Here is a 23,289-nt window from a genome sequence, read left to right as displayed (position 1 = left end):
TGACCATCTTTGCTCTAAGATGGGAAGCTCTGAAGGGAGGACAGGTGGGGCAGGGATGTGCTCCCCGCTAGCATCAGGCAAAGCAGGCATGGTCAAGCTGCTGTTACTGGTGATTTTGGTGAAACCAAGCTGAAACTGAACCTTGGAGGACTTCATTGCTTTTCTCTTCATGTGGGAAGGTATTAGGGCCACAGTCAGTCTCTTTGGTCCTCCTCCTTGATATTGGGTGGATTCCTATTTGCTCTTCCTCTGGCAAAGGCTGCCTTTGCCGGGATGCAACCGCAGGGCAGCTCCGCTGTTTGAGATGCTCCTCGCTGGAGCTGGGTCCCTGTGTACGGTTGGGGTTTGGGCTCTGGTCTGAAGATGATGCAGAGAGGGACGTTGTATGGGTGGTGGCTCTGCACTTGCTATTTTTGAGGGACTTGCCTTTAGCCCCGTGTTTAATTGCAAGGTGCTTTTTGTGTTGGCAGCACCCTGGGCACTCCCAGCCTGCCATGTGTGGCAGCCCTTGCCCGCAAGACCTCTTGTATGCTGGGAGAGACTTAATGTGGATGTGGTGACTTTTTTTTATTTAAAAGCAAGGTTGGCTGTTCTTAGCTCAAGTGGATCTTTTTCCTCCCCTTTTGAATACGGCTAAAATGCAATTCAGGTACTGGGTGTAAATGAGCTGAGCGGGAGGAACACGTGGAGGTGTCTCTCGCAGGCACAGTGGGGAGGAGGGATGGGGCTTGGTAACTCAAACTCCTTGGGGGGAAAAAAAAAAGCTTTTGTTTTTCTCTCGGCTTTGCACTCAGCCAGCCTGTCCACATTAGGGAAACATGAGAGCAAACGCACGAGACCTTATGCATTTTAAAATCTTCCCTCTCTGAGGGCAAGCTCTGGGTTAGCGGGTCAGCCAATTTAGGTGAACCATTTAGCGCACATTAAAATCACAATTTATGCAATCTGCGCTCTGGCTTTAAAAAGAGCTAGTAATCAGGTGCTTAATAAAATCACCTCCAGCCCTCCCCTTTCAGTTCACTGCAAATAAATGCCTTTTTTTTTTTTTTGCATCATAAAAATGGATTAGGAGTCATTTTGAATTGTTATCCTAGCAAGATGTGCAGCTCGGGATATGCAGGCATGTTCGGTGTGATTGAGGTTTGTGTATTTTGGTGCTTGCATACAGACAGTGCCTGAGAGACCATTCAAATAAACATTTACTGGAACATCACATTGCATGTCTGAATGGCGCAGAAAGGCTGACTGGCAGGTTCACTCCTTCTTTTTGTTTCCGTTCTTGGATGAAACAGCAAAACAAAATTCAGCGTGGCTTAAAAAAAAATAAAATTATATGGAAATGTGACTTTTTGTCTGACTTTTTTTTTTTTTTTAACGTGGAAGAGTCAGAGATTTTAAAGTTATGGTTCCCACAGCAACTGTAACTCTCATCTCTTGTGCATGTGTTATACTTTGCAGGACTGTGTATGCCATTAAATTTATGCCCAATGCATGTACATACGGCATGGCAAGCAGAGCAGCAATGTATGACAGATCTGCACGGGCCCGATGGAGCGATCCTATGGGAACACTCCCTTTTAAATCTCTGGGCCATATCCTGCACTCCCTTCCACCAGTATAAGCTCTTTTGGAGAGGGTGGTTCATAGGTGCTGTCGGCTCTGGGCAGAATTAAGTGACATGGTTGTGATAACAACAAAAGACAGTGCCCCATCATCACTGGAGCTTGGTGATGTTCGAAGACCTGTGGAAAGGGAGGGGGGGGGCAGGGGGGCAAGACATAATACAGTTCTCTTCAGGACACAATTCAAGCAGCCATCCCTGCTCAGCAAAGCGCTGAGGCGTGTGCTTTAGTCTCATGGACTGTAATGGGAATTAAACACATATTTAAAGTTAAGCATGTGGTTAAGCACCTTGGTGAAGCGGTGCTTGAATGAGGATTTGAAGCGTACAGGGAGAAAATGCTGTACTTTTTAGTAGATATTCCTTGTGTCATTGCTGTCTTCTATGGAGAGGTGAGGTCAAATTTCAAATTGTTTTGAGCTCAGGACCAGATCCAGATCTTTTTGGAGAGGTTTTTTTTGTTTTGTTTTGTTTTGTTTTTTCAATCCTGGTGTTCATCTCTTCCTCTCTAGCCTTTGTGCTGGATTGCTGTCTGTCCTTGGTCTCCTCATGTTCTGCCTCAGTTTCTCTGCCTGATGCTTACCTGTCCATGGGCTCATTTCCTGACCCCCACAGCACACAGGGGTACGTGCTGTCAGAGGGTGGTTCTGGTTCATGGGTGGGGTGGGCAATGCATCCTCTAGACAGAAGCTGCTTGCTCTTAGGAAGGGCAGCTGGAGGAGAAGGGAGTTGGCAGGACCCCCGTGTCCCCAAGGCGTGCCAGCACTGCTCCGCATTTTGGGCAGGTGACCTCCAGTGACTGAGATGTCCCAGCTCTCCTGGAAGCATCAAGCTTCTTGCAGTTGTGTTCCTCCTTGAGTGGTTCTCACTGCATGTCAAGCTCATAACTTCTCGTGCCATCCACCATGGATGCAAGAAGAGAGTGAGCATCCTTCCATCCTTGGTGTGCATTGTCACTTCTCTTCTGCTGGCAGAGGCTGTGTGAGGACCAAGCAGGCTTGGTCAGGTCTGCGAGAGCATTGTCTGAGACAGGATCCAGCACCGTCCTGAACTCCAGGTGCTGCTGCTCCATTTCTATCCATGAACCCTGCTTTCTTCTTGTAGCAGATGTGTCTGCTTCTTGCAAAGCCTGTTTCCCGAAGCCCTGTTTCTCTCCTGGTCTCTCCCTCCTTGCATGCTTTTGGTTGGCTCCGATAACCCTTCCCTGCCCTCCTGTATGATGTTCATTAGTGGATGGGGTGATCTGGGGCCTTTTTCTTCTACCTATCTCCTCTTATCACAAAGCTGAAGGACTGTCACTATTTCTGAGACCTTTTCTGCCTTTTTAGACTTCGTTGTAATGGGCCAGTGTGTACGGACATGAGAGGGGCAGGACGGAGAGGCAGACAGAGGTGCTGTGGGTGCAGAAACCTTGATTCTGCAGGAAACAGCCAAAACTTCTCCATTATGGGGACGACAGCCAGAGGCTGTGTTATCCCTGGTTTAGGGAAGAGCACACTATATAACATCCTTTCCTTCTGCTCTGCTGTTTCTTTAAAGCCGGAGGGATTGCGTGCCATCTGCAGCTATGTCCTGCACCCCAGGAGGGTGAGGAAGCGGCAGGGTGCAGAGGAGGTCATGATAAACGGCAGTGTGCAGGAGAGGGAAGACTCCGAGAGATGTCTGCAGAGATCAGCCTTATTTTTCATCGTTAATGATCTGAAAGAAGGTGCAAACAGCATGTTAATTAAGAGTTGCAGTAGAAATATTTAAATTGAGAGGTGCAGCAAAGAGAGAAAGAGCAATAAGGCAAAGGAGTCCTAGGGAGAAGCTGGTGTGGTGCAGACGTTTGATCTGGAAAGGAAAGAAGCAGATGCCATGCAACTCAACATGTTAAATATGGTATTTTTCTTCCAAAGTTGTCCTGAGTGTAGTTTGGTTGGGGTGTGAGCGCTGGGGGTCCTGGTGCAGGGGTCTGGCTTGGCAAAGGGACCTGCTGGTGGAGCTGGGAGAGAGAGGATGGACAGACTTGGGGCTGTCCCCCGGCCAGCCTGGGCACTGATGAGTGTCTTCTCCGAGTTCGGCTGCAGCAGAGGGTTTGGCCGAGACGACTGATTGCCAATTAACAGACACTGTTATAATGGCTAATGTGGATGATCCCAGCTCTGGTTGTGGTTCACCTTGGGACATGGCCTCGGAGGATCTGTGCCCGGGAGCAGGCCTCTCCGCCTGGTGAAGTGGCATTTATAGGGTCTTCATGCTACTGTTCGCCATTGCTTTTAGTTAAATTAATTAGAAATCCGTTAGCTCAAATTACAGCATAGCTAAAACCTAATGCAAATGTTTGCTACATCTGCTTATTGAGCACTGCTTTATTATAGCCCTTGGCAATGGCAGAGATGAGCTGGGAGAGGTTTGTGTGCCAAGCTGCAGAGGTCCGAGGTTTCGTCCTTGCTGGTGGTATCTCCCGCTTTGGTCTGTGTTAGGTGGACGTGCCTTACCTGCCCACTTGTGTCCATGGTCTGGTGATGCTTTCTGCCTCTGGGTTGACCTGGGAGGGGATGAAATGTTTGAAAGAGAGATAAGATGCTCTAGAGCTGAATGCTGTGACTTACAAAGAAACGTGGGGAGGACAAAATTGGGGGACTGGAAGACCAGAAGGGACTGTGGGGCCATCTGCTCTGCCCTCTAGTGCCACATGGGGTGGAAGAATTCCCTGAAGCCTTTACTTGTCATTTGAAATAAAGCATAACTTTTCTAAAAGCATCCAGGCTTGATTTAAAAAAAAAAACAAAACACAAAACCAAAAGAAAATCCAACCAAAAATTGACAGTGATGGATAATCCACTACGACCCTTGGTAAATTGTTCTAGTGTTTAATTACCTTCATGGCCAAAAAGGAAAGAAAGGAAAAAGTACACATTGTGAAGAGCTCTGAGGATTGTGTGGTTATCACTGATACTTATTTGCTTACCGTGGCTTGTCCCTGGGGCTGCGCAGGGTGATGTGATGCTCCGGCATCAGGGTTCTGCCCGCCCCAGCTCCCTGAAGCTGCAGGCTGGGATGGGAGGGTCTTTGTGCAGGGTTTGTGCTGAGCAGAGCCCAGCTGTCCCCTGGGACTGTCCTTGGGCTGCGAGAGCCCCGTTTCACACAGCAGTAAGTAGTTCATGATGGGGCTGGTTGTCAGCACAATGTGGGACAATAATTGGTTTTGGATGCTATGTGGGAGCAATAGTGGCTTCAAAGTTAGAAAAGAAATAGGGATATTTTCCCCCCAGAGCAAAACTCTGTATCAGTGTTCAGAGGAAGCAGCAGAAGTTTAGGTTAGCTCCAGGCTGAATGCTGCACTGATTTGCACCTGCAGAAGGGATGCTTTGGTGTAACAGGTCTGCTCAGCCCAAACTCTGTTCCCCTCCAGCCTGGGACCTTCTTCTGTCACTTCATTTTGACATGGTGGCTGGCAGACTGTTGGGGCTTGCTTTCATATTGGCCCGGCTGCATCACTGTGGTTGCGCTGTGTTTGACTGCAAAGGTGGAGGACTCCTGCAGGGAGCCATGTCAAGTCCACCCTGCTACAGGGAGCAGCAGGGAGCAGAGCTGACTGAGGATCCCAGGCAGAGTCGGGAAGGGCCAGAGCCTGTTGCAAGGAAGAGTTTGTCCAGACCCCAGAGGAGCAGCAGGACTCCCTCATCTTTCACCGCTTTGGTAGGGAAGGGGGGTGGCTTGTGTTCAAAGAAGCACGTGCATCCTCTTGCTGCTCAGAAATTGTTTGGCATCTCAAACAGATGCCCAAACAGCGATCTCCCTCCAGGGCAGCAGCTTGGTAGCCTTCATAATTTATATGAGTGTCCAGTCTCTTGGGCTTCGAGGTGGCTTCTTCCATCAGTTTTGCTTCAGGGCTTCAAGTAAGTCCCAGCCTTGCTGCTTTCTAGCTTCAGCTGCAGTTTGCTCCTGTGCCACGAGCCCTGCAGTTCTGCATACATGTGGGTTGTCCTCACCAGCCCTCTTCTCCCCCAGCCTCCTCCTCCCATCCCTCCTTCTCTCCTGTGGGTCTCGGCAACCCTCCGGCGCCTGGCGGCTCCTGCTCGGCCGGCGCACAGCACACGGGAGCACGGTGGGAAGGACATTACGCGGGAGAATATGCATGTTCACAGCTCAGAGGATTAAAGGCCCGTGTTCTTATCACTGCAGAACAGAGTATTATAAATCCAGCCTTAGAATACCAAATCCCTGCGCGGCTCGGCCATTGTTTGGGAATATTAAAAAGCTCGGAGACAGAAATAATCAGTTTCCGAGTGACACATTGTCAAATAAAACATTTCTCATATTATCCCTTCCTTCCCCTTTCTCTCTCCGGCTCCCTCAGTTGGATAATTTAACATGAAAAATAGATTAAAGTGAGGCTGGCTTGAATGCCTCCTAAGTTTGACACTTCCCCCCCCCCCCCCGCTTTTCCCCAGGAAGGTCTCCTGGCATGTGCAGCGTGGTTAAACAAGTAGCTGCTGGTGTGGGGTCAGGGATGCAAGGAGCACGTCGAAACTGAGCTGCCTGCTATGAGCCCATGAGTGCTCACCCGAGGGGCTGGCACAGGCACCCCCAGCCTTTCCCAGGCAGAGAGGGGGCCATTGTCTCAGTGGCTGGCAGAGCACAGATCTCCGGCTCATCCCCAAAGAATGCGGGAGCTGCAGCCGGGCTGGGCTGGGAGCCCTCAGCTTCCTTGAGCTGACCCTGTTGTTCCCGGGATGGGGGGGAATGGCATGCTAATAACCTCTGTGCCTTTACGCCTTTTTGTAATTTCTCCCAAGCAGAGAGATCTTTAATTTAATATGCTGACGGGTTTATGTGCTCCGAGCCGTTTCCCGGGGGCAGATGCAAGGTGAGCCCAGCCAGGCAGATGCACGGCCCTAGCACTGCTGCAGGTGCCCAGACCCCTTTCCTGGGTCCAGCTGGCAAAGCTCCTCCTTGTGCAGGGCTTTCTCAGTCACCCTGGCCTTTTCTGAGCACCTGGATTGTCTCCAGTTGTGCTTTTCCAGGGAGAGCAAGTGCCCGTGTGCCTGTGGGTGTGGAGCACTCTGCCCTGCTCTGCCCTGCAGCCACTTTGCAGATGCAGAGAGCACCCAGGAATGAGCAATGTCCAGCTGGGCAGCTTGGGGGCTTGGTGGTGAGGCCCTGGAGAAGGCCTTTCCCAGTAGTCATGTAGACTGTAGTAGAGTGTTGTTCTGAAACCCTTCTGTAACGTGAGAGCCCTCACTTTGCTGGAAGGATGCCAGCACACAGGCCGGACTTGATTTTGCAGTGTGGTTCGTCGTGGTGAAGTTCATGGCCCTGCTGTGTCCTTGTCACTGGGCCTTCCTTTTGGAGGGACTGGTGTGCCTTGGCTTCTCTCTTGCAAAGCGGGCTTCCAAGGAAATAGCCCCTATTCAGTGCCAAGGGGTGCGGGCGGCTCACGCTGGGGAGCTCCTGTGATGCTCTGGTCTCCATGCATCAGGCGCTGCGCAAACCTGAGGAAACACATTTCTGCTCTTCCAGGCTGAGGAGTCCACACTGTTTCTTGCTTCTGAGTGTGGAAGACCAGGTAGGGTCCTCATCCCACTGGTTCTTCAGGTGCTCCAGTACTGCAGGACATAAACCCGGTTGGCACAGTGAGCCCCGCCGTTCTCCCACACAGAGATCCCCAAGCATCTCCTGGATGCTAAACCTCCTTTCCTGATGTCACGTGTCACCTAAATTAGGGAAGTCAAGCTGAGCAATGTCCTCCTGAATCCCTGAGCCCTTCTCCCATTAGTGCCAATTTGGGGGGAGAGGTGGGGGGTCCTGATGGGAGATACTGGGCTGGGCTCCTCTCTGTGGTGGGTTGTGGTGCCGGGGTGGTCTAGGGAAGCATCTCTCCTCTGCTCCTGCTCCCAAGGGCTCTCCCCCAGCTAATTTACCCTGTGAGCTGCAATTTTCAATGCTGCCTCTTCACAGTTGATCCTGTTTGCGAGTCAGAGATGCGCTTTGGGTACAGTACGGTGCTTTGTATCAAATGCAGATTAAATATTTGAACGTCTCTACTTTGGTTTTGCATGCTCTGTAAAGTTCTGGGCTGTGGCATCCCCTGTGCCAAAGAAACTCCTGCCCAGCCCCGGCTGTTCCATGTCACGCTGCAAAGCCCCGATTGCTCACACCGCTCCTGATTTACATGCCCTGCTTTTGCTTGTATGCCACGGGATAAAATTGCTCCGACACTGTAGAGATTAAGAGGCTGGAAGCTGGCACACACACAGCTCCTGCCTGCATGGGACTCAGTGACTGTGGCTGAATTTAACCTTCAGAGCAGCCAGAGGCAGGGCTGGCTCCCTTCGGTGCTTCCCAGCACAGCTCCCTTGGGAGGAGAGGGCTGCTGCTTCCATGGACATATAGATATTTAGGAAGTCTATTTTTTTGGTAAAGACTTTTTTTTTTTTTTTTCCTTATGGTAATGCAGTTGGGAGCTGTGTTGAATAAAATTTGGAGGTGGGGAAGAGGAGAGCTTTGCAGAGAGGTCTTGGTCTGGAATATGTTGTGCTGTGCTCCCAGGTCTGCAGCTGAAGTCTCATTGAAACCATAGGCAAATCACAACCAGAAATGATGGAGATGGGGTAACCATGCCCTGGGGAGCAGCAGTTGCGTGATGCCGTTTGTTGCACCGTCGTTTATGTGAAATGTTGTGTGTCTCTGCTGAGGCTTTACTGCTCCCGTGTCGGTGGCTGGGTTGTTTTAATGAGGTTTTTTTCTCCTAAGTGGTGGGATGCGATTGCTTCCTTTCCCATCTCCCCGTGCAGGGCAGGAGGAGGAGCTTGCCCACCTCAGCCCCTGTGTGCATGGGTGGGCCGGGGGGCTGGGGGACCCAAGGGGTGTGTGGTAAAAACAAAGTCCCTGGGAGAGTGGGCAAAATAACTTGGGCAGAGCTGAGCTGGGGGTGTCGCTGTGCTGTCCCTAGCCAAAAGCCACCTCTGGCACCCTGCTGCTCCTGACTGTGACATCCCGCCCCAGAGGTGGCTGCTCCATGAACCCACCCGCGTGCAGTTCATGGAGCGGTGATGAAAGGGTGCTCTGGGGATGGAAGAGGAGAGGGTCCATGGATGCTGGCCACAGCATCTCTTTGACCCATCCCCGTGCCCCATGCATCTCTTGACCCATGCCCTTTGCTTTCCTGCAGGGTGGGCTGATCGCGCTACTCCTGCTCCTCTTGGTCTTCACGGTGGCTCTGTACGCCCAGCGGCGCTGGCACAAGCGCCGCCGCATCCCGCAGAAGAGCGCCAGCACGGAAGCCACTCACGAGATCCACTACATCCCCTCGGTGCTGCTGGGTCCCCAGGCCCGCGAGAGCTTCCGCAACTCGCGCCTCCAGGCCCACAACTCGGTCATTGGGGTGCCTATCCGCGAGACCCCCATCCTGGACGACTATGAGGACGAGGAGGAGGAGGAGACCCCGCGGCGGGCAGAGCCCAGCACCAGGGAGGATGAGTTTGGCAGCCAGGTGACACGGACGCTGGAGAGCCTGGGCCGGGGCGGGGAGGAGAAGCCTGACTACGAAAAGAAAGGTTTGTGGTTTTTCTCTTTCCTTTTTCCCCTCTTCCTGTCCTTCACCGGGGTGTCTGTCCTGCGCGGTGCCACCTGGAGAGGATGGGTCATCCATACATAATCCCTGTGGCTAGCGCTTGGCTCCCTAGGCTTTGGTCAACAGCTGTCATCTACAAAGTGGTTTGCAGATCTTGTCCTGAAGCTGCCCTTCCTGAGAAGGGAATCACCTTTGGGTGGCACTGGGGAAACTGAGGCACAGTAGCTGTGAGCCCTCAGCTGTTATTGCCAGCCTCGAGGATCAGGTCCCCTGGTCTTGCAGCACTCCCTGACTGTGCTTTGCTGGCAGTTCAGGTGCCGTAGGAGTGTGTGAGCTGTGTGCTTGGGAGCTTCACAGAGATGTGGATTCATAGGATTTGACCTGTCTCCTTTGTTACATCCTCTTCCAAAACCAGTCTCCCGTTTCCAGTGTAAGCCTGCTTAGCATGATCAGAGGGGAAGCTGATGGCTCTGCTTTCAGGCTTGGTGGTGTTTCTGGTCCTTGCAATGGCAGAGAGCGCTGTGAAAGCCCCGGTGGGTTAGGAGATGCCTGACTGGGGGAGCAGAGCTTGCATTTCCCCAGGGAGGGCAATTGCTCTTGTGCTGTGGGCTTGTGCAGCACCGTGCATCGGGCAGCGTGGAGGAGTCGTTCCTGCTGCTCCAGCAGTGCTGGAACTCCTGTCTCCTCAACAGGATAGGAATGCTGGGATTCATACCAGCTTCTTGCTGTGGGTGAGTGCTAGCACATGGGCATCAATCAGGCCAGTCTTCACTCTCTAGGTGGCAGAAATGTTCATTGCCTTCCTTTCGAGTAGGGCATCAGTTCTAGCGAGTGAACGTGTCGGTGTGCTGGGGCTCCGCCAGCCTGCTGAGCCTTGATGTTCTTCTGAGAGCTGCTCCATAAAGCTGTATTTTCCACTAGCAGCAAAACGTCCCCTGTGTTTTATTCTCTGAGCAATCAGACAAACGATCCTGTAGTCACCCACAAACAAAGTCATCAGGGCTGTAGATTTAAGGCAAGCGCATAGGAGCCCTGTGCGGAGTTGGAAATGGCAGAGCAGAAAATTCTCATTGTGAGAAGAAATGCAGAGCTGAATCCCTGTGGATCTGATAGAAAGGCACAGACCCCAAATGTGAACCGTTTCCCACTCATGGTGTTTGGCATGGCAGGTAGAGTGTTATATAGTGTCTGTAGGTCAGATTAGAAAGAAGCCTATACAAGTCCATAACTGTGGGTTCTGGCTGCTGCCTGTCCCTATGGTGCTGATTGCTTGTAAGGTATAATATTGGATAATGCCACGGTTGTAAGGTATAAATCCCCTGGTAGTAGCTGTGGGGAGCTGGGCTGAGGTGCCCTTTCCTGAGTAGGCAAGGTGCTGCATATGCTTTGTGCCTTCCCTGAAGGTGCTGGGCTGGGATTTGGAGGAGCTCTGGTCCCTTTGGGGCTCCCCCTCCCCAAAGCTCTGCCCAGCTCAGAAAGAAAGTAGTGGTAGGGTCCCTCTGGGTAAAGCGGTCCAACATTGGTACAGCAAATAGCCAAAGGCTGGATGCAACAGGACAGACAGACAGGGTTCTCTGTGGTCACACTGTACATGATGGCACCCATTGCTGGCTGTACCAGGTATGTGGGAGCAGAGGGGAGCCCGTACAGACAGGGCTTGGCAGTGCTCCTGCAGGCTGAGCAGCTGGGGAGGCACCTTACCTGCTATCAGCCTGTATGGCTTCTCCTGGGAGAGGAGGAGAGACCAAACCACGGATGATGGGTTCTGGTGGTGTCTCTTAATGCACAACTGGAAGGCACTCGGGCGCTCTAGGAGGAGGCCTGTGTGAGAGCCTATATAAAACAGTCTAGACTGGCTGCTTTTTATTTATCTCTTAACTGAAAATAAAACTCATGCTGCTGAACCACATGGTTCTGCTGTCTGCACGTGGAGAACCATCACCGAGAGGGCCAGGCAGGGTCTGGGTGCTGCCCCACTGCCTGTGTGTGGGGGTGGAGGGACTGTGGGCTACACGGGTACAACTGCGTGACGCAGGGGGGATGTTTCTCCTGCACGGAGAAGAGCAGTGCTTTCCCCAGAGTGTTTCGGCTAATGCGTACTTGATTGCCTGTATTTTTAAAGTCTGTGTCTCAGAAGCTGCAACACCCACCTCTGCTTATTGAAATGTCATTAGAAGCCATTTAATGTTGTTCACCTGCAACGCACAGTAAAATGCATTCGAATAAACAAAAGCGAAGTACATTAGCACTAATTGCTGAGTGACTCGAGCAGGAGCAAGGAAGGGATGTGCTGGCTCCCTCTGTGCAGGGAAGGGGCTCTTGGGGTGATGCTGGACTGTCCTTCCCTTCTTCCTGTGAGCGTGTGGGATTTCCACAAAGGCCAAGCGGTCCCTGCCGGAGCACCCATGGTGGCAGTGCTGGGGGACAGGGACGGGGACTCTTCTCAGCTCTGTGGAGGAGGCTGCGGCTCTGAGCAATGGAGCCAGGGAGAGCCCAAACCATGTATTGTGTCTGGGAAGCAGGTCCCTGCACCTGCGACGGTCGTAAGTGGTGGCTAAGGCTGTGTTTCTTCCATCCTTAAAGTGCTTTTTACTCTTTCCTCTTTCAAGGAAGGTTATTACGACGGTGATGGTTATTGTTGCTCAAACAAACACGGAGGTGCCTAGTAGTCCATCTGCCATCCTTGACTACTGATCTGAGCATCCCTGTTGGCATCCCCCTTTGTGTACAGCTGGCTGTTACCGGCCTGTGGTGTTCCCCAACCCCCTGCTCAGTGAGAATGAACAAATGAAAGCCTTCATATATTGTAACTGAGCTACCTTTTTTATTCTTTCATATTCTCTTCTTTGTTTTGCTTTTCTATAAATTATTTAGAGTTGTGTGAGTGGGGAAGACAGCAGTAACTGCATTTCAGTTCTCCTCAAAACATAATAGTAAACAAGATCTAGGGCAGAATATTAAACTCTCCGAGGGCTTCAGGAATTGGCAATAAAGAACTTCTTACACTGACTGAAAAATCCCCTCAAGCTGGGGCTGCAAGCTGCCTGCAGGGCCAGGGCTACCCCAGGCTGCGAGATATGTTCACAAATGCTTCCACCAGTTCAGCTTGTGATGCTCTCAGGCTTTGCACCTTGGATCGAGGCAGGTTTGTGTCTTGCCTGGTCTCATCCTTCCAAACTATGCCGGTTCACCATGTGTTTCCTCCCAGATGCACACTCTTGGATGAGGCTTTGCTTAGGGAGTCAAGCTATGGTATATGCTAGTTGCTCCTCTCTGCTGAAGCTGGCCAGAGCCTGGATCGCCAAGGATGAGGTGGCTGTGGTTCAGATATAGGATTTACAGACTAGAAATATAAATATATGTGCTGTGGGCTTTGCACTCTGACCTGGTTTGCCCACGTGTGGGAAATGCGGTGATTTGGGAGGTGTTGGATGTGCTGTGCACACAGGCGCTTCGACCTGCCTGCGAGCAGCAGATGCAGCCGGGATTCCCACGGGGATGTAGCAGGTGGGGTGGAGAAACTCCGCAACTGGTGCGAGCAGACACCACGTACCTGGAGATCCCCAGGGGCTGGAAATCAGTTCTGCTTGGGCGCGGTTTTACAGGTGGATTGAAGATGGATGCATCAAGGGAAACCCAGCTAGAGCATGGCCCTAGCTCAAGGACAGGGTCAGCCTTCCCTCCGGTGTCCCACTGCCTGGCTGGAGCTGCCAGGTTTTGGTGCGATCACCAGGGCCGGGTGAGGAGCTGTGCCTGCATCCCGGGGAGTCCGTCAGCGCCCAAGGGAAAAGCTCTCCTTGCTGCTCTTGCAGTGTAGCGTTGTGATAAGACATCAGCTGGGACTTGTCAGCGGGCTCCAAATGGTATCATTGCTGGGGCTGTCACTAGAGGCTCTTTCAAGTGTCACTTCCCAGCATTAATTACCAGGGATGGCAAATCCGATGAAGATGGAGCATTTCAGCTCGCCCTCCACCTGCCTGCGCTGCTTGCTTTCCCCCACGTGCTGGGCAGTGATTGATTTGCAGGTGCTGGGTCGCGCTGGCAGCGGGCGCTTTCCATCCTTTGGGATTCATGCACTCAGCGCTGTGTGGCTGTTGGACTGGATTGCCCTTTCCACGAGGAAGAGTGTGTTTTTTTTTATTCCCCACATGGACCTTCTGGATGTATCAGGTCTGGCAGGGAATTGCACAGGATGACTCTGCTGCATACAGCCCCGTAAAATGGGAGAAAAGTCCCAGCCCGGGAGGTCAAGCAGCACAAATATCTGTTTTGCAAATCACGAGCAAGCAGAGCACGGATCAGCGAGCCAAACTTTCCTCCCAAGTCTCAGGCAGTGCTCCGCAGCGATGCGGATGGGAGGGCTGTTCCCACATGGTGCCAGAGCATCTGAAGTGAAGCCCAGCACAAACAAAACATGGGAGCAATGTGCTGAATAATGACATCTAGCAACAAGCGCGTCTGAGTGATAAAGTTAATGAAATTACAGGTTCTGACCTGATACCAGGCTCTGCTGTGGGTAGATAAACAGCAGGGCAAAGATGAGATGTTTATTTCTCCCTAGCTGCAGTTGTAATCTGGATGCGCTGTGCAAGGCCATTAACATTATTACTATTATGCAAAATCATTTTTGACTTGGGGGAAAAAAAAAAGAAAGAAAGAAAAAGAAAAATCCCCCAACTCCCTAGAAAATGGAAAGCTGACAAAATTAGAATTGCAGCAGGAGCACAAACTGACCTGGTGACATTGCACAGAGCCCAAATGAATTTAGACAGAAGAAAAATCTGAGGCAGTTTAAGAAGAAAAGTAGTCTTTTTTTTTTTTTTATTAATATAATAAAATGAAATGGAGCGAGGAAGGAGGCAAGAGCCAAGCAGTCCTAATTAGCCAAAAGGATCCCTTTGTGCTGGTGTGGAAAAGGGGGCCATGCTGTCTCCTTGCGGTTTGGGGTTGTCTGGCAATTAGAAAGTCTCCAGGGGTTTCATGCCCCATGGGTGTGAGTGGTGCCAGGCGGGGTCTGCTGGTGTGGTGTGTCGTTTCTGGGGTCTTGGTTTTTGCTGGGGAGACCCCTGTGTCGAAACCCAGTCCCCGTGTGCACACAGCGTTCTGTGATTAAGGGGATTTGGGTAAATTCATGCAGGTGATGCCACTGTCCTCACTTCACTGGGTAGTTTCCAGTCCATGCTCCTGATGATTTCTACTCTCCTGCCTTTCCTGAGCAGATGGCCTCAAGCTCCAGTCCTTTGGGAATTCCTAACTTGCTTTTATCTTTTAATATACGTGGCTCTCATCTTTACCAACATGGTTTCATCCTACAGCGGCTGGAGCCCTTTGCTTCTGTCTATCAAGTTCTGTTTGAGGGGGTTTGGCCCCCAGTCCATTGCTGGCAGCACCGCTACATCCCGAGATGGGATGTGTTGGATGCACAGAGATGAAGTTAGTAAATGAAGGCAGATAAAAGTCCAGCAAGCCTGAATATGGGGTTACCCACAAGTTCCCCAATGAGAAGATTTTGCCAAACCAAATCTCCTGAGGATCAGTGAGAAGCAGAACTTCTGCCTGGTGAAAACTGAGGAGAAAATAGATGTTAGACTTGAAAATCGAGTATCTGCAATTCAGTCCTGCAACAAAGGACCTATCTTTATTTTCTCAGTTTCTTTCATGTTCAAAAAAAGAACTTTTCAAGCTGGCCTTTGTGCTGGCTTCACAGACTCTGCAGTCTGGGTATGGCCTCCAAGTCTAGACAGGAGACAGGACTTATTACCGATGGTACCGATGATTAATACCATAGGCATATCAAAGGTGTGGTTGTGCAGTCATCTTGAATTCGTGTCTCCTGGACTTTCTTCTCACCTGCTGTGTTAACTTAGGTAAACCTCTGAAGTTTCTGTTACTTAATCCATGGATGCTTTTCTCTGTAGTGATAGCGAGAGGCTTTTGAGCATGCCTGAAAGACGATCTGGCACCGAGAGTGAACCTGGAGATGTAGATCCAGCTCCACTCTGCCACCAGCTGCTTTGGTAACCCTGGTCATGTTACTTAATGGTTCAGTCCTCATCTGTGAGTTGGAAAGAGGAGCCAAGCCAGACAGCAGACAGGGTGGCATGAGGAAACGTTGAGAACTGCTGTTGTGGTTCCAACAGCCTCCCAGCCAAACTGCTCTGGGTGATGCAGTTCGGGAGAACTGTGGGAGAAGGGTTTTTGGCAGGGGATACAAATAGCTTAGGTTTGAGATAACAGCAAAAGGCAGGCAAGGGAAGAGTCCTGGTGATGAGGAGAGGGAGCTTCCTGTGCCACCCACCAACGCTGGAGCAGCTGGTCTGGTGGCTGCATCTCAGTCCTCATCTTCACCTCCCAGTGAAGACTCCTCTAGAAGAGAGGTAAAGCAGTGCTCTGGCCCAAGGTCACGGCGTCAGGGCTGGGGAAAGGGACATTTTGGACGCTGAGATGTGGAGGAGCAGGGCAGGTAGTTAAGCTCTGCCTGAGTTGCTATTCATTACAAATATACAGCTCTGCAGTATCTTGGAGGTGAGATTTAAAGACAGGGTGGGAGTCGGAGGCGATGCCCTCATAATGGGCAGGGTGATGGTGTTCTCCATGATGGAGAAGGGAGACCCCATGGGCAACAGGAGTGAGATGACCATCCTAGTGTTGCTGTCCCCAAGCTGACAGCCCAGCATCCTCAAGGGGACATCTGCACCCAGCCGGGCTCGTGGCTGGCTGCTGGCAGGGAGATCCCCGCCATGCTGGACTGTGCCGTCCCTGGTGCCTGCGCTGCCATGCTGCGGCTGGTAGCTGCTGTCTGCAGCTGCCGTTCGCTCGGGTAGGCAGAGGCAGTGCCACCCAGAATCCAAGCATTAACCAGAGGCTTTCTGAGCCTTTAATAAATAAAATGATGGCTTAACATTTTCTGAGGCTGGAAGCTAAAATGGGACAGTACGTCAGGCCAGCATCTGATGTGTCTTGGGGCTATGTCTTCTTTCCAGTGACCTGATGGGATCATGACCCTCTTTGTACGTGATCAGCTTTTCCCAGCTCTAATCCCTGCCAACTCCTTGTGTAATTTACAGGGACCTTTGAAAAAAACGTGTATTCAAGTAGCGTGCCCGTAGAAAGTGTTCTTTGCAGTCTGCTATTCCTGGATAAAAAACCCGCTGCAAATTTCAGCATTCAAGAAATAAAAAAAAATTAGTCCCAACAGGGTAAAGATCTGGTCCCCATTCAGGAAAGATTTTAAGCACGTGCTTAGCTAGTGTCTCTATTTATTAGAATATTAAGCACGTCTTTACGTCCAACATGCTTAATTCCAGCTGCTTTGAGTGCATTGATGAAGAGAATAGGGGCCCCGGTTGCAGAAGTTACAATGGATACGCCACTGGGTCCTTCAGTTTTATAGCAATTCTAGCGCTGACTTTAACATTGATTTGAAAATGTCCATACCTGCCAGGGAAAAGCTTTGCTTTCCGGAGAGATAAACACAGTCATAATTAATATATTAATTGCCTTTTGAGCTCTGAATAGAGAGCTGCCAGGCTGGAGTTTTAGGTTTGTTTTGATCACCGCATCACACCGAACTGGTTGCCTCCATCCCAAATTTGGGTTGTCCCCATCAACATGGTGGAAGGGAATGATGGTCTCTTGGCCTGGTGGTCCTGTGGGACACGCTCCCCCTCCCTTACACCTCCCAAGAAAGTGGCCTAAGGCAGCACCATGGATGCACAGGAGCGTGCCCAGGAGGTCTCCCCAACAAGATCCACATCCAGGGTGCTTCCTGCCTCCAGCAGCAGGTCAGAAGGGATGGGGAAGCTCCCGGGGGCTGGTCCTGCATCCCCATGGCTGAGGGAGGTGCTGTGCTGGCATGTGCTTAATGACTAATTAAGGCTTAAATATGTCTCAGGCTGGTTGGGGCTCTTCCTGGATCACTGTTGAAAAAAGACTGGTAGGTTGGATTTCCTGATGTGGTTTTCTTGTTTTTCACCCCTCCTTTTGCCTTTGCTATATCCCCACTCACCAATTTCATGAGACAGAGGAGGGAAGAAGCAGATGGAAAAGCGGCTTCTGATGGTGCCATAGCAAATGGAAGAGAAAAAGAGGTGTTTTAATATGCCAACATTTTGCTGAGCATCCCAAAGGGATGGCAGTTCTGTGAAGTCCTGCTGGTTTATCACTGCTTTACGAGGCTTGGGCTGGTCTCACCCCAATGCTGCACAACATCCAATGTGAGAAGAAATGCCCTTGGTCATCCCCTCTCCCAGCCACAGCTGGATGATTTGTGGCTCGTCAAGTCAGCAGCAGCTCTTTTAATGTGGGTTTTTGTTGGGTTTTGTGGGGCTGCTGATGCCTGGTGGAGATGTCGTGGCAGTTTTGTGTGCAGTAGCCCTGATTCCCCAGGTGTCCAAAGTGCTTTTCATCCAGACAAAATCACAAGCTCACAGAAGATAAGCTGTGAAGTCTTGGCTGTCCAAGGAAAACAAGCCATCAGGAACTATATTTATATAAATGCCAGGCGCGCATTGTTCATCACTTTGTGCATCACTATGAATGTTTGATAAAGCACTACATTATTTAAGGTGTAGCTGGGTTTTAGGCCAGTTGTTGACCAGGATTAGCTTTGAGATGTGGGTGAGATGTGGGGTTTTTTGTTTCTTTTTGGTTTGGGTTTTGTTTTTATTTTTTTCCTGATGAAAAATCTAAAAAAATAATGTGGTGGCTGTGTATTCCCCTTGGCAGACCCTGGGCGGGGTCTCAATTGTCCTCCCCTCTCCTGGGTTTCTGTGCTGGGTTGCATCTTGCAGCCGCCTTGTGTGCAATGCAGAGGACCTGGGAAAGCTTCAGCTCTGCTCAGGGCTGTCCTTCCACAGTGTCAGCATGGAGCAGAAACCTGCCACTGGTTTCTGAAGTCAGGCTGACTGGGAGAGGAGGGCATGGGGTCTGGGGTGAAGGAGAACAACCCCACAATGTTCCCCACTTCTGCTAGAAATATATTGATGCTAGTGAGCAGTCGGGCAGCCCCTGGGATGCATGGCTCAGAGCTGAGGCTGCTCCAGATCCTGTCTCCTGCATGCGAGTGATAGGTTTGTCTCTGTCCATGATGCTCAGCGCTTCTTCACCTTGGCTTTTAGTGGCATTGCAGCTCTGCCAGTCGACGGGTGTGAGATGTTCTCCACATCGATCCGTCCCAGGCTTGTGGGTTTTATGGGGAGGGGAGCAAGGGAGGGCAGCTGCAGCACCAGCTCTTTGCTCTGTTTGTGTGTCCTCTTCCTATCCGCTGTGTTTTACCTGGCTACGGTGCCGAGACAGTTAGTTTTGTCAGCTGGCTCCTAAGGAAGATAGATCGAGGCCGAGCACCTGCACTGATATTAGGTCTGCAGGCACCTTCCAGCCCCATTTATCATTAGGCAGTGACCTACCCGAAGGACCAGCGGGAGAGGAAACTTCTTAACAAGGTGCTTCAAATCAATCCTTTCTGACGGCCCCGCTGAGTTACAGTGTTTGCTGTGACCCACCCACCGGGTCCTGCGGGGCCTGGCTGTGCTTGGCCTCACTTCTTTGCCTGTGTGGCTTGGAAGTGGTTTGCTTTTGATAGCCAGGTCTTCTTCTGAGCCAACAAACCGTCTCCCAGCTCCTTCTTTCCTGCCTGCTGCCTGTAGCCGTGTGCTTCCCGGTGTGGGAGGTGCTTGGTCCCCACCACTGCGGGGGGCTCCTTTTGGTGGTGTTCGTGCCATGCATGCACGGCTGAAGCAGCTTGGCCCCGTTCCAGTACAGGTTTTTGGTGGCTTGTCCTTCTCCTCTGGGTTGACATCGTTCCCTTATTCTCCCCAGCACATGGCACAGAGTTGCCGGTACCATGAAAAGGTATCACCTTGCCTGTTGGGCAAAGGAAATTTAATTTCCAACTAACAAATTCATCTGCACTGCACTGCCAAGCAGGGAGTTGGGTGGTGGTTGAGACTGGAGAGGGGCCACCGTGCCATGTTTCCCACCCACATTTGCTGGCTGTTGCTGTTCCCAGAGCCCTGCCCTGCCCATGGCCATCCCTAGGGGTGCTGGGACTTGCTCACACTGTACAGATGCCAAAGTGCTGCTGCCTCCAGGTTCATCGTGCAGTGGCAGTTCCTTGGCCAGGTGGGGATGGGGCTTTCTCCTGCCCTCGGTGGGTCTCTGCCCCAGCCGGCTCCATGGGGCAGTTTTTCCTCTGGATTTGTAGGAGATGTGTGGCGGAGAGAGGGAGCTGGAGGTCAGCACTGTGCTCTCGAGCCCACATCTCTCCTCCACGCAACATTAGTCTGGGCTGTTTCGTGTGCCCATTAGCACCAAATTGGGAAGCTTTCTCCAGAGTGTTCTTATTTAACTTTTCAATTATTTTATAACTTGAGGAGCATTAGCTGCTGTTGAGGGTCTGCCCATCTTCCCGCTCATCTCTGCTCACCACGTAAGCAAAAAAGTTATGGTGTCTCATAAAAAAAGGTAAGTTAAGGATTTTATTAGAGTGGAGATGGTGGGAAGCAGAGTCTTTGGTGGCCTGGACCTTCTTGGTGCTGGGGCAGGGGGAGATGGGGCAGCATCCCATGGCCAAAGGCTTTTCCTTGCAGAAGGAGAAATGGGGTAAAGGGACAAATCATAGAATCATAGAATGGTTTGGGTGGGAAGGGATCTTTAAAGGCCATCTAGTCCAACCCCCCTGCAGTGAGCAGGGACATCTTCAACTAGATCAGGTTGCTCAGAGCCCCGTCCAGTCTGACCTTGAATGTTTCCAGGGATGGGGCATCTACCACCTCCCTGGGCAACCTGTTCTAGTGTTTCACCACCCTCATTGTAAAAAATTTCTTCTTTATATCTAGTTTGAATTTACCCTCCTTTAGTTTAAAACCATTACCCCTTGTCCTACTGCAACAGGCCCTACTAAAAAGTCTGTCCCAATCTTTCTTATAAGCCACCTTTAAGTACTGAAAAGCTGCAATAAGGTCTCCCTGGACCCTTCTCTTCTCCACGCTAAACCACCCCAGTCTGCAATGCCCTGTAGGTGTCAGGGGAGGCATGTGCTGGAAAAGTCTTTGCCTGGTAGAAGAGCTGAGGGTTTCCTAGTCAGAAACAGCTCCTGGGAAGGTCAAACCCAGCTGGTGGCAACCCAAGGAGTGCGGAGACCCGTCTGTTTTTGCAAGATGCTCGCAGTGTGAACGTGAGAGGCAGAGGTGGAGACTGTTGGACCGTGGCTCTTAAGTGTTTGATCTTTCGCAATGTGTTTATAATGATATTGCATTATCTTAATTATCAACTTGGGAAGTTGGGAGGGTGGTGGAGGGAAGGGAAAGGAGGAAGGTAGAAAGGCAGGGAAAGTGTGGGGTGACAAATAACTTGCAGCCTCCATCAATGGGGCCACGATTGTGGTTGGAGTTGGAAATGATGCTATTAATACAATGCTTATTCATTTCCTATAATAAAAAAATGGAAGTGCCTTATTACCCAATTCTGAATGAAATTAACATTCCGTGGCATTTTCCAGTAAACGGTTAGTTTGCACACATGAATGGAGGCAATTAGCTGGGAAGCAATTGAGTGCCGTGACTGGAGAGAGGATGAAGAAGGGTCAGGGCAGGGAGGGAGCTGCCTCTGGATGCCCCTTCCTGGCAGGCTGTGCATTCCCCTGGGTCCTGCTGGTTTGAGGAGCAGCTCACCTGGCTGCAGCAAGGACAGGAGCTGCAGATACTATCTCCTGCTCTCTGTAGATGGTGGGGAATGGCAAAGCTTTGCAATAAAGAGGAAAAGCAAAGAGTGGGTGCGTGGTCAGAGGGGTTGTGGGGTGCCCTGGTGCTCCCCGGGGTCCCTGTCCCCATTGCAGGACGCTCAGCCAACACAGGTCTCCATCTCCCTCCCATGCTGCATGCCAGCCTCTCCCGGCATCCCCTCTTCCCCGTCACGCGCCTCAAGCTTTATTAAAAACCAATGGAGACTTTTTTTTTTCCAGATTTGTTAAACTACAGAAAACTTCTGATCCTATCAGGGTTGGTTTTTTTTCTTGCCTCATACCAGATAAGGACTGTGCTGGCTCTGAGCCCGGAGCTGAGGGTGGTGGAGAACAGGGTAGGGAAGCAGTCATCTCATGAATATGTGAAGGAGGAAAGTACATTTGTTCAGTTTCCTTCAAAGGAGACATCTCAGATAAAACTTTATCTCTTCTTCTGTTGCCCTCCCCCTCCAATTTGCAATTAAAATCAGACTTTTACGCATAAAAATCTATTTTTATAGCAAAAGATTTATTAATGTGTATAATAATCTATTAATATATTAATACCTATGTTAAAAAAAATTGTTACGTTTTCTATTTTAAAACTGAACAAAAAGAGCTGGGAGAGAAAAGAAAGAAAAAGGCGAGATGTAATACAAGCCTGTTTTCAAAATGCTCCTGGGTTCCCATATCCCTCTGTTGCTGCATCTGAAAACCCCTCTGTATAAAAGAGCTTCTTGGAGAGAGATTGATCCTCCCTCGTGCTGCGTTGGCAGGCTGGGCTGGAGGCCAGCTCTGGCAAAGCGCGTGGTGCCACGTATATCATTTCCCCTGATGGGTTCGCCTAAGGATGGCTTGGAGATGTATGCATTGCAGGAGGTGCTTGGTCTCCTGATGTATGGGTATGTGTGGTTATTTGTGCTTTGTTTTGATTTTTTTTTATATATATATATATATATTTTCTTTTTTAGCGTGTGTGTATATATACATCTATATATCTATCTCTCCTGAGTTGGTTGTGTAATGCAGCCAGCAGTGTCCTGGTGTTCTTGGACATGGTGTGCCTGCACATGGCATATGACGTGGACTAATGGAGAGCAGGGGACTGATGGGGACAGCGACTCTTGCTCGAGAGCAGGTGGAGGTGTTTGGTGGCTGGAGAAAGAGATGGGGAGCTAAAGTTCTCAGTGTTTCTCATGTCTTTGCTGTATCCACCATGCTCTGTGGCAGGACCTTGCTCTCCAGATGTGTGTTTTCTTCCCAATATGTGTGAAGCTGTTGTAAAAATTTCTCCCATCGTTATCATGTTGGCATCAGCGTAATTACCTAATTTTATGCTAGTAAAGTTCTCTGCTTTCTGGAGCATAGTACCTTCAGGGTGGCAATGTTGAAAATCAGTCCACATCCCAGTTTCAGAACAAACACCGTTGCTTATTTCATGCTTCGAAAAGCAACAAACACCCATTATTTAGAGCTGGTGAGAAAACAGGTTTTCCCCCATGTGGAAAACTTCCAGTATTGTGAAACTTATGCTCATCCCAAGTAGAATTGGAAAGTTGATTTCTTGAAATACTTTGTAGAATAGAAATTTCCAAAATACCAATCCAGAAACATCAAAATGTGCTTATTGAAACTCAGCAGTTTGATTTGGAGGAAACTATTATAACGTTATTAAACTGCATTATACATACCTGATGTTTATATGGTGCATTACGGACGTGATGATGCATTAGACTTTTCGAGCCAGTGTCAGTGATTCCCAGGCAAGCACCCTCCCCTGTGCCTAGAAAAAGTGGATTATCTGAAAAATACTGGAAGCGGTTGGTGAGAGGGCAGGAGATGGGCATGGAGAAAAGCCAATGTTTGAGATGAGACGGCTGTGTCCTACATGTGGCCACGGGTGCCATCATGAATGCATGCACAGGTCAGGAGGTAAAAATACCACCAACTTTGACTTCTAATTACACCCAAACTTTTTCATTTAATCCTTGATTGAGCTTGACGTGTTCTTGCGAAACGCTGATTCCAGCAAAGCGGCATGCTCAGTCGAGCAGCTCTTGAGCTGCTCTGTGAGTTACTCCTCTCTCCAAAACTCTGGGAGCATTTTAACCACTGGTAATGTTGAGGAATCGATAACTTGCCCTCTGACACTCAGAAATCAAAGAGAGGGATGCGAAAATCAGGTGGTTAAAAACCTATATTTTTTAAAAATATGTTTAACTCAATACCTAGTGTGGGAGGCTCTAATACAAGCTGCTGTTGCCTTTCCAGTCTTCTCCCTACAGCTGTAGGAGTGCAGATGTTGTGTGAGAAGGACAAGGATGGTGCGGCTCCAGGGACCAGAACTTTAAGGCCAACACCAAAGACTGGGAGACTCGGGGAAGC

General features: G+C 50.3%; 1 protein-coding gene across 5 annotated transcripts in view; it reads left to right on the top strand.

Annotated features, from left to right (window-relative positions):
* ASTN2 (astrotactin 2) overlaps nucleotides 1–23,289 on the top strand; it is a 358,876-nt gene that overhangs the window by 82,670 nt on the left and 252,917 nt on the right. For all 5 annotated transcript variants that reach the window (XR_015703622.1, XM_087752526.1, XM_087752527.1 and 2 more), the window contains exon 3: nucleotides 8,781–9,165. Coding sequence is in view for 4 of the 5 variants with exons in the window: in XM_087752526.1 (XP_087608652.1) it covers nucleotides 8,781–9,165 (385 nt within the window). In the remaining variant the exon portion in view is untranslated. The remainder of the gene's footprint in view (nucleotides 1–8,780; nucleotides 9,166–23,289) is intronic.

This window comes from Nipponia nippon, unplaced genomic scaffold (assembly GCF_047370975.1).
Source record: "Nipponia nippon isolate SJK-2023a ecotype South Korea unplaced genomic scaffold, ASM4737097v1 scaffold_16, whole genome shotgun sequence".
NCBI lineage: Eukaryota > Metazoa > Chordata > Aves > Pelecaniformes > Threskiornithidae > Nipponia > Nipponia nippon.
Note: the sequence above shows the minus strand (reverse complement) of the source record. Positions and strands in the feature narration are given on the sequence as shown.